The sequence below is a fragment of the Octodon degus genome, unplaced genomic scaffold (assembly GCF_000260255.1).
Source record: "Octodon degus isolate 3935 unplaced genomic scaffold, OctDeg1.0 scaffold00065, whole genome shotgun sequence".
In the NCBI taxonomy this organism is placed as follows: Eukaryota; Metazoa; Chordata; class Mammalia; order Rodentia; family Octodontidae; genus Octodon; species Octodon degus.
Window position 1 is genome coordinate 2826710 of NW_004524641.1, and position 11969 is coordinate 2838678.

At 33.7% G+C, this 11969-nt stretch overlaps 1 protein-coding gene across 1 annotated transcript in view; it reads right to left on the reverse strand.

The window, feature by feature from the left end:
- Positions 1–11969, reverse strand: part of Agps (alkylglycerone phosphate synthase) — a gene marked incomplete at its 5' end in the record, with an annotated part of 138312 nt that overhangs the window by 107435 nt on the left and 18908 nt on the right. Inside the window, one exon of the mRNA XM_023719180.1 lies at positions 5511–5600. Within this exon, the coding sequence (XP_023574948.1) occupies positions 5511–5600 (90 nt within the window). The remainder of the gene's footprint in view (positions 1–5510; positions 5601–11969) is intronic.

Sequence of the window (11969 nt, forward strand, 5' to 3'; positions counted from 1 at the left end):
ATTTAATTTTTAATTAATTAATATTTAATTTTCTGATTATTGTTTAATCTTAATTTTTGGTTTAAGATTTATACTGTATCTTTGATTTACAATCTACTTATAAGACATGGTATATTTTCTCCTAGTTTAGAAACTTTAAAAGGTGTTTTTCCATTTTCCATTGACTTTATATTACTTCTTCCTTATCTTTTATGCACATACATGCACACACATATATGAAAAATATATATAACACGACATAAGATTGTTACTGTTTTATATAAATCTTCAATGACCTTTTAAAAGGGTTCATTTAATATATTTTATATAGTCCTGCATAACTACCATTTTGAGAGCTCTTTATCCTTTATCCAGGACCATACAGCAACTTCTCTTGCCTTCTAGATTATGCTCTTTGTTATTTTCTATATGCTACATCTGGAGGTATCAGAATATTTCAAGTTTGTATAACTGGAAAATTCTTTACTTTTAGTTTTCAAAGGTATGTCTGCTAAGCATAAAACTCAATGAGGACAGGTTTTTTTTTCAGTCCTTTGAATTAATTAGTTTCTTACTCACTCTTTTTTTTCTAATGTGGAATAAGATGCTATTTAATCATGTTCTTCCATAGCTCATATTTTTATGCATATGCTTTTTTTTCTTTACAATTAGTTTTGGACAATTTCATTTTTGTGTATCTTGGTATGATTTTATCCAAGTTTCTTGTGCAAAAGGTTCATTTTTCTTGGAAATGTGGTGCTATAATTTCAAAAATTCAGAAATTTTAAATCTTTAAATATGTATTGCCTACCCTTTTTTTTTCCAAGAGAATAGTCTTCCTTTATTATTGTTATTTATTTATTTATTTTGTGGTACCAGGGATTGAACTCAGGACCTAGCACTTGCCAGGCAAGTGCTTATTCTACTGAGCTATCTCCCTGGCCTCCCTACCCTTTTTTCTTTGAGAATTTTAATTATATGAATATAAGTTTCTTGATTTTGGCACAAACTGAACTATTATACAAATGATCTGTAAATTCTTTTTTTTTCTTTTTTTTATTAATTTTATTGAGAAACAAATAGCAATGAGACAGCTTCAAAACCGATTAATAGGACACTTTCAATAATTACTACATTGCATACTGTTGTCTTTGTAGTGGTTATCCATAGTACAGGATGCAGACATGATATCCTGTCTAAACACTATTAGTATAAATTTTTCTTCTCATTGAATTAAGAGAAAGTAGCTATATATCTATCCTATTTTGTATATACAGATACAAAATAGTCCTTCATTTCTATCCCCTTTTTTTGTTTAGTTTTGTCAGATGGGTATTCCATTGCCATTTAAATATTGTAGGTACATGAATTCAAAATAATCCAATATAGTCCAGTAGTCCATAATAGTAGTGGGTTATCCATAGGACTGGCAATGTCAGAAGTTGTTGACTTAACTGAGCTATATGCTTATAGCTCAGCATATTAATATGGCTTTACTTTTTATACCTCATTTTTATACTTTTCTGCCGGATGGTTAAGACCAAGACAAAGCAAGACCTATATAACAAAAAATGTAACTTTTGTATCTGACAAGGTCAGTCAAATCCCTTCAGGATTTACCCTGAAGCCCTGTATCACAGTTGTAGATCCTTTGTCAGTGTCAGCCATGTGGATGAGTTACAGCCATTGCTTGACCAATTTGCTCTCTGTGAAAGCCTGAGAGAAAGTTTTCTCTCCATGTGGCTCTCCTTAGGCACACTCCATATCATCAATCACTTTCCTCTGTGGCTCTACAATCTCCTTGATCAGAAACTATGGGACATCACTGAGTTACAAGATGTTACAGTACAAGTTCTTTGGTCCTGAGTCCTCACTGACCTTGAAAGGCAAGGGCCAAAATGTTGGCTGTCCTTGCTGCCCTTCTTTTGCTCTAATTTTTAGTCTGCAAACTTAAGTTGTTAACCCTCCAGAAGAGAAGCTTAATGACATTATTATCCTATAATATAGGGAGTTGAGCTTAACCTCACTATCTGTGTGAATATCAAACATCTTAGACATAGCACGGAATTGGTATTTTCCATCAAGTATTGATATGTTAAACTTTAAATCCCTACAGAATGTGAAGAAAAAATAACTAGAAAAACATTTTTAAAAATTGGAATAAACAATTACATTTTTTTACACAGAAATTTAGAAATCTAACCATACACAGCATTGTAGCAGGACAGTCCTATGACATTTTTTTTCTTGTCTCTTGTTTTCATTTGTTATTTTTTAAACATTTACTTGAGAGACAGTATGGCAGTAATTGATATGACATGACAAGCATTGTAAATTCTTCATTTTTATCTTGGATAATTTTTATTGTTATATTCATTTAAGTTTGTAAATTATTTACAATGTGCAATCTATTATTAATCTCATGCTAGGTATTCATCTCAGAAACATTTCTCTAAAATTTACTCTGTCTACATCTTGTTTCTTTCACATTTCAATATTTGTCTGAATTTTTAATATGCTATATAATTACTGATTTCCAATAAAGTTAATGAGAAAAGAAAAAGAATTCTGTGATGGAAATTTTATAGTTAGTTTTAGATCTACAATCCATAAGTTGATCTGTGTACATAGTATAAGATAAAGTCAAAGGAAACTTTTTTCAAGAAGTAGTTTTTATCCTCCTTTTACTATTTTTGTTTTGCTGAATATGGTTTGTTTTGTTTTGTTTTTTATTTTAGTAAGGGTCTATAGGGTCTCACTATGTAGATCGCATTCGTAGTGATCGGCCTGTGTTAAGCCTCCCAAGAGCTGGGATTACAGGCACACCACCACATCCAGTCTCAATCACCACCTCAGTGTGCCCTGGTTGGGGGGGGGGGGGGGGGGGCAGCAAGGCAGGCCAGGGATCAAACCCTGGCTGCTATGTCTGCCTAACCAGGCGCTTTAATCTGCTGAGCTATTTGGATGTAGAAGAAAGGCATTTCTGGTTAAACTTAAATTTACTAGTGGTCTAGATCTTAAGTCTTTTATGTTTGAAATAGAATAGTGAGCAAGACATTAGACACATCTCTAAAGTGTGGTTTTTCACAGTCTTTTGGAGAAAAAAATCTTATGAAGCCCTCTGTTTTGTTGAATATGTTTTAAGTGGATAATGGAGGAGAGACTCCAGAAGTCACTGCCCTTTTCAGTTAAAAAGAACTCAGGTGTGCTAACGATGTAACACAGTGGTAGAGTGCTTGCCTAATATACATAAGGCCAGGGTTCAATCCTTGAGACTTTCAAAAAGAAAGCTTGCAGATGTTTTCTAATAAAAAGCAAAGAAGCCTACTAATTTACTCATCATGCCCAGGAAACAAACTAGATTTAGAACAAGTAGTGATTCAATTCAATTCAGTTTATTATCCTGTCTGTAACATAGTAAAAATGGCACTTCTAAAAATACCAAAATGCAAACTGAATACAATTATTTAGTTTTAGTTACTAAATTGTTTGCATACTAGATTGTATATTAGATATTTTCTATGATTTGGAAAATACGATTCTTGAAGGTAGGCAAAACCTATCATCCATTAAGGTGAATATGCCAGCTATTATTCAACTTTCCTGGTCTCCCTTGTATGCTCTTAGAAGCAGAAGCACCCAAATTCTTTCTCCCACTGATTCTGACAAGTTGCAAAAAAACTGAAGCCTTCTAAGGAATTTATTCTGCTAATAGTGGCAGAGGCAGTGATCTTCTAATGTCTAAAATTAACACACAAATTCTCCGGTGCTATTACTGCCTGGATAAAAATCTCTATCAGGACCATCAAATCCTCTGCTCTAAATTTATATTCTCCAAACAATAAATGAATTGCAAATTTTAAGTAGGGATAATCTAATCATAAATGAATAACTCGGACTCTTAATTTGTAAAATCACTCTCAGAAATGTGGCCCATGTGTTAATTCTCAACAGCCTGATCACTTCCAGGAAAACCGGTAAATTAAGTGCTACAACATCTAACATAAAAACTTGATTCTGAAACTATGGAACCCATTAAGGTGTGGTTGTCTGTAGTATTTTCTGTGACCAATCACTCATGACAATACACTGCTACTATAAATGAATAAGTTACCCAGAGTGCAATATAGAGGCCTACTACAGGCATCTGATGCTTTCAGTGATGCTGTGGTAAACACAAAACAAGTGACAACCTGCTCCCTTCAAACAGTAAAAATGCTATACCTTCAAGATCCTAATAAAGAGAAATGAGGAACTGTGCATAAGGAGAGACAGTAGGTCTTCTAAGTTCATAAGATTTTTTTCTCCAAAAGACTGAAAAACCACGCTTTAGAGATAAGTGTCTAATATCTTGCTCACTATTCTATTTCAAACATAAAAGACTTAAGATCTAGACCACTAGTAAATTTAAGTTTAATCAGAAATGCCTTTCTCCTGAGTTAGAAAATTTTTCAACTAAGCCTCTATCTGCATCTTGCCCAGGTATCTATAAAGATGAAAAAGAGAACACACACAGTATCTATTTTTCCTATGAAAAATGACAATGGACATCTCCATATATTCATTAAAATAAGTTTCTAATTATACTCCTGATGTTTTACTTCAGATACAAAATACAAATCCAAAAAATGGAAGTTATATTGCAAATAAAAAGAAATAACCTCCCAAAAAGTTTCCCTGCTGACATTTTATCATAGTAACACACAATTTTTAAAAAATTAACCTAAGCGTATTACTGCCCAAAATATATTAAATCAAAGTATAATAATAAAATAGATTCATAGCTCATCTGATCCAATTTTTCACTTAGTCTCAATTCTTTATTTTTTGGAGCCAGTATTCACTCATCACATATTTATACTAACTGCCCCTGCAAAAGCTATATAGCCTTTATAACTTTATCAACACATTACCGAAATATCTCAGAAATTGAAAACTATCAAAAGGTATCTTTCATCATTTCTTTCCTAATATACCTCAGAAACTAATTTTTAAAATACTATTTATACTCATAAAGACTTAATATACACTGAGATGTAAATTACCAGACTTGTACATGAAGCTACTTTCAATAAATCAGATGCATAGAGGTTGAGTAGTAAGGTGACTATAGATCATGCTTGTCTCCTGATTCAAATATACTATCTATAAAAAGTATTTGTGAAAGAATTAGCAGAATATGAACATGGTTTAAATAGATATTATAAAATGTTCATTATTTTGTGAAGTATGATAATTACATGATTGGTTGTATTGTTTTTCTTTAAACAAATACAAGGATCATGACAATGTCAAAATTTAAAATATTATAGAAAAAAGAAGTATGAAAATAGTAATAATTTTTAAAGGAAGGTCCATCATATTATTTTCATTATTGTATTTTTTGTTTAATTTTTTTTTTTTTTTTTTTTTTTTGGTGGAACCAGGGATTAAACTCGAGCCCTTGCGCTTGCTCTACTGAGCAATCTCCCCAGCCCCATGTTTAAAAATTTTATAGGAAGAGAAAATAATAATAAACAAACCAAGGTTACCTTTTCCCAGTCAACTCAAGTTGGCCCTTTTTATTGAGGAAGAACTTGGAATCATTATATCCCCATCCATTCCATTTCATGACTTCTTGCCTAATGAGAAGAAGACACATAAATAAGACCTAAGCTAAAGATTCTAAAACAAGATTACATTTTTTGATATCAATTTTCACAATTATTTAAAAGTCCTTATGCCCATGAATATAGTACCCACTAATATGCCCACTTCAATAAAATGAGCACATACTAAAAGATTTACTATAATATTTCTAAATAAAGGATCATTTTGATAAACCACACATGCATCAGAAGGCTATATTCAAAAGGAAAGAAAAGAAAAAGATTAAAAAGGAAGATGATATTAAGAGTTTGAATGTTTCATTTTATACATGTTATTAATTTTAAATTTTAGTATGTCCCCCTAAAATTTTTCAATTAAAACTAAAAATTCACTTGAACTGGAAACAAAACTTTGTGCACGTTAAAAAAAAAAATCTTCTGTTTTAATGGCAGCCACTTTACAAGGTAGGTCCTCTAGTAAAAACATTTAATAAAAATCTCAGTGACGGGAAATACTTCATAGTTTCAAAAATCATTCTGATCAAAATCAATGATTCAGTCATGCAATTACGCAAATCTCACAGGAACAGAAAGGTCTGCGTTTGTGCAAAGCACAGTAAGCAATCACACTGACATACAGTGTTAAGTCTTTGTTATGTGTTCACATCATACCCTAGTGTGATCTTGGCTACTGAAATAAACTGTTGGTAAACTTTCTCACTACAAATTTAGCTATGCAACTGATAATGAAAACCTATTCTCTACCCATTGAGTTATTCAATGCATTAAAACTTAAAAAACAGCAGCTGCAGTAGTACAAGCCACCATACCTAGACAGCTCAACTCTTTTAAAAATTAAAATGAACAGAGATATATTCATTAGAAAGTGTTCTTTGAATTTTCATAATCCTCAAGAAGAAATAAATAACTGACAAGTAAATTTATTACAATCATAATTTTTGTTCAGAGGCTTTGCAAACAAGCGGATAATGAACATAAAACTGAACCAAATACAAGTGACTAGATATGTATTAAAATCTCACTCTACATATAAAATTGCAACAAAGCAAGTAGGATGTTCTTTAAAGTTGGAACCCCCATACAACAAACATACAATTCCCATATAAAAACAAACTGTTCAAAATATTTCAAGAATAACAATCCAGAGACTAGATTGTCAATGACTCAGTTAATGCCTAGTGTTTTCTTCTCATCCCAAAACATTCCTACTGTATAGTAAAGAGAGGTTTAGAAAGAAAACTTTTGGAAAAATCTCCACAGAAAAATCTCGTAAACTAACATCGCCACTGACACATTCATTTTCACAGAGACAGACAGCATGTGCATGTGTTACTAGGAAGTGAACTGAGGACCCTAGCACGGAGCTACATACCTAGTCCTTTTTGGTTTTATTTTTTACTTTGAGATAGGGTCTTGTCTTCAAGCTGCTAAAACTGATGTGCCTCCTGCCTCAACCGCCCAGAGCGCCAGGACAACAAGAGTGCACTACCACAACCACTAAGATTACACTTCTAAAAAGATTAGGTTATCAATATCGTCCATTTTGTTTTTCTTTTTTTTTTTTAATGACTAAACACTCCACATATTTATGAAACATAATTTACTAATTATATTTCTATAATGAGTTACATTGGGATAATGTATATTTTAATACATTAATATCTTTAATGTTTTCTAATATAGCCACAGATTTTTTTCATGTGAATGTACTTTATTAATTAGTGAATTTAAACATGCATTATGAGAGGCTTTTTTTCCCTTTTACAAAGGAGTAGTTTGGCATTATACAAAATAAATGCAGAACAAAGTAGTCATTTTGCTTTGGCATCACAACAACCAAGTACTGGGAAATCATTTCAGTAGATATTAAGTTTGGCATCTGTACATAGATTAACAATGAAAAATATCTTCCTGAAAATTATCTCTAGAATCTGAAACAACTATTCCTAGATGGCTCCAAAGTAAAATGCAAAACCTGGTCACAAAGGCACACTCAGCACACCATGAGGAAATAAATCAAGATGAGAAAGTATCCGCTGCTATACACTATGAAATGAAGAGATATCACAGCAAAAAATCTTTGACCTTAAATTTCCAAAGTGAGAAATTTCCAAAATCAGAAAGAATTTCCAACTGTTCAAAGTGTGGCCAATGCACCTTTTCCTTTTTTACCCAAGAGAAAATTCTTCCTCATTGCCATGCTTTGGATCAGGAAATTCCCCAGAGGCCCACATCTTAAGTCTTGGCCCCTAGGCTGTGGTGTTATCAAGAGAATGTGGCCCCCTTTAAGAGAGAGAACCTAGGGGTGGTCCAAGGTCACTGTGGATATGCCCCCTAGAATGGGAACTGCAGGACTCTGGCCTCTTTTCTTTGACCCAGCCATGAGGTAAACAGTTCAAGCCACCATACACTGCCATGATGAACAGACTAACCACAAGCCCAAAGCAACAGGGCCACTCAGCCATGGACTGAAGCTTCCAAAACTATGGGCTAAAATAAACCTTTGCCCTTATTGAGTTGATTTACCTCTCTAGTAGTTATTATAGCAACAGAAAGCTTACTAACACACCTATGACCAGGCCCCCCCCCCATATCTATATGAATTTAGGAGTCATTCTAGAGGATGAAAGGTAGGTTTCTGAAATGTATTTGGACCCAATACAGTGATAAATGACTTAGGGCATATATTTAAATTACCCCAAAACAAAATTTCTGGTGTCTTCAAGTACCTCAGACATTATTAGATGAACATGGATAAATTTCCTGAGTTTCTAGTTTTAAAATCTTATACACATATATCCCCTCAAATTACTTATGCTGTTATAGTTAAACATAACCCTGTGATTACACCAAATTTTTAAATAACTTCCTATATAAAATGAGTACACTGAAGGTCATTATAGTGACATCTTTTTTTTGCAAGGAAATGGTATACTGGGGATCAAAGTCAGGGTCTCATACACTCTACTACTGAGCTTCATTCCCAATCACTATTATTAACATTTTAAAAGCTTTACACACCAGAATTCAAAAGCCAAAAAGATCCTTACCACCCAGTTCAACGGCTTTTTCAAACGAAGATGCTCCTCCAGGAGAACCATGGCTACATAACTAAAACAGCTGTGAGCATCCAAGGCTGATGTCATCTCCTGAGAATATCTGAAACCCTACAGGTCGTCCCCCCAGGTAACCAAACTAATTTTTATGAGAACTTCTCCCACAACATCAGTAATTTTTTTAAAACACCATTCCATGTTATTATTGTGGTCATTGTGCACTTGACCTGAAAAAATAAACTAATGAAGGAATATGGTCATCTCAATAGGCCAGATTACTTATACCTCCCTACAGTGTAATCAATTCTGCCATTCAAACTAATCCTAAAGCACTGAAAGCACTAAAATGAAGAATAATAAAAGAATCCCCAACTGTAGGTCAGATTCAAATAGGATGCAATGCCTAACTGACCCCAGAGGTCAATTAATCAGTATCATCTCTCTGCCATTCCAACTGTTGGAGCTAAGTACACCACACTTCAGGTCTTCAAAATACAAGACCCTTCCTACTGAAAAAAAAATTGGCTTGACTTTATACATAAAAAGGTAAAACAAGCTATTTCATATATTTACACACATGATTATGGCACCAAATGGTGCAAAAAGTCTGTATCAGCTTGTGTAAAAGAAAATGGAGACATAAAATAACATCACATAGACACAAGGTGGCAGTGTTCTCCCATGATATATGTAGTGTGCTTATTTATATTTCTCAAAAAGTGCTATTTACAAGTCTTTAAAATCAAGTATTTTGGTTTGTATTATTACTAAAACCATTAAGATTCTTTCCTTTAGTTTTACAATCAGAGACTTCACTCAAGTCAGTTTACATACAGATTAATCATTAGACACTATTACTCTAGTAATAAATTACAAATATCTTGATATAAATGCAGTTTCTACCATCACTTTCCAATTACAGTATTTGTCACTACAAAACAGGAAGAGAAAAATGATTCATCCTACTTTCATCCTCAGTTAACAAAAATACTTCAATAAGATAATAATGTTAAAAATAAATTGTCAACAATCAAAATTCTATTTTAAAGAAACTTAGCTTACTTAGATGACAACTAAATTTTTGCCAGTTTAAGAACTTTTTGGGGGGCGGGAGGGGCAGAACTGGGGATTGAACTCAGGCCCCTGCACTTGAAAGGCAAGTGCTTACTCTACTGAGCCATCTTCCCGGCCCCCTTAAAAACACTTTTAAAGGATTACATGATCTCAAACTTTTTGAAAAGCAAGAACAAGCTTGAAACTTAAACCCCAGTACTAGATTACTAGCTAACCAACTTCAGTATCAATTAAATTCAAATCAATCCCATAAGTAGTCCTACATCCAGAAGTTTAAAAAAATTATTAAAACACCTTTATTGTGCTGATTAAAGTCAACCATATACTTCTTTTACTTCAAAACCAGGATAACCTAAAAGAAATCATGAAAGCGAAGAAATAAAGTGATAACAAAGATACTAAAGCTTGATCAACAAAACATACATACTTGAGAAGTTGTTACCAAAAATACAATACTATTCTTAGAACCTTCAGTTTAAAAAATATTTTAAGCTCAATTTTTATTTATTCTAAATTTAATTTAAAATGTAGGTGCTTCTTAGATAGTAAACATCATATGTCTAGTGCATAGTTACTACAAATTTTCTCAAAATCAACAAGTAAAACTTAAATTTACAATGTATACTGCACTGCCTCAACCTAAGGCTGCAAATAATTCCTTTCCAATTAAGTAAATTAATTTAAATAGCTTATTACAAGCATAATAATTTATATATTCTTAAAGGAGAAAAATCTCCATCAAAAACAATTTTTTAATTAAAACTGCTAAAAAAAAAAAATTAAAGCTGCTATCTTATGTCTCCAAGATTGCTACATTTGACTTAGAAAATTAACGAAATCTGTCAGGCTTTGATAGTGTAACAACTATCAACACCTAAATCATGCAGTATTTCCTCTGTCTAATATAAAACTCTCCAAACTACTTTCATCTGATTATTTGTTTTATTTATTTATTAATTTGGTACAGGGTCTCACTACACAGCTCAGACTCATAGTGATCCTCTTGTCTCAGCCTCCTAAGTGCTAGAATTACAGGCATGCACCACCACGCCTGGTTTCAGTGGCCAACACGGTATGTGGTACTAGGGATCAAACCCCGGGTCTTGTGCTTACAAGGCAGGCACTTAGATCACCAAGCTATCTCCCCAGCTCTATACTTTTATTTCATATGAAGAGAACTGGTCAAATGAAACAACCCTGAGGTAAAACAATTTTATCTGTCATCATAAATTAGTCTACTGGCTTGTTAATTAACTTTGGTCACTCATGAGGGTTGTTAGCACAGGCCAACTACCTAAATATGACTGGTGTTATGGTTTGTATCTAGATGTCCCTGCAAAAGCCTCATGCCCTCATAGGTGGGGCTTTGGGAAGGAGGTTGGATTTAGGGTATGTGAATTAAGGGTGTGTGATAACTAAATTAGTCCACTGGTTTAGCATAGTTCTCAGTGTGGATAAAGGAAAGGTCTATGCTAGGTGCAAGTCACACCATCTAAAAAGTTTGAGCCTGTATGGGATAAAAGGGAGAGGAAGGCTTGTGCTAGCTGCTTTCTGCCTACCCTACCATGGACTGTTTTTTCTCTGCCATGCCGCTCTGCCATGCTGCCCTGCCATGCTGCCCTGCCTTTTAATGACCCAACTATAGGCTGAAACCTCTACAAACTGTGAGTTTCAATATACCTTTCCTGGGGTCAGAGAGATAGCTCAGCGGTCTAAGCACCTGCCTGGCAAGCTCAAAGACCCAAGTTCTATCTTCAGTATTGCATGCTATTCTGGCTCCGCACAGAGTCAGCCACCGAAAGTAGGCGTGGTCACACACCTGTAATCCCAGTGCTAGGGAGGCTGAAACAGGAAGATCACTACAAATCCAAGCTGCATAGTGAGACCCTGTATGAAATAAATTTAAAAAAAAAAAAACCTTCCCCCTTTTAACATGTAGGTGCCGGGTATTTTTCCCAGCAAAGAGAAAGTTACTAAGCCAACTAGCTAAAAGATTGACAAAATCAAGTTTCTAGAAGGGATTCCTACCTTCTAGACAATGAGCCTTTCTTTCCCTTACAAAACTTGCACAATATAATCCCACACTTTGAACTCTGACAATTTCAAACTTCTCTCAATACTTGTACTGTAATTCATCCATAAAAACCTAATCTTTGATGTGACAAATTATTACTCATTTTTCCAGCTTGGGCTATATATAAGTTCAAGCCAGTCTGAACTATACTGTGAGATCCTGTCTAAAAAAATAAAA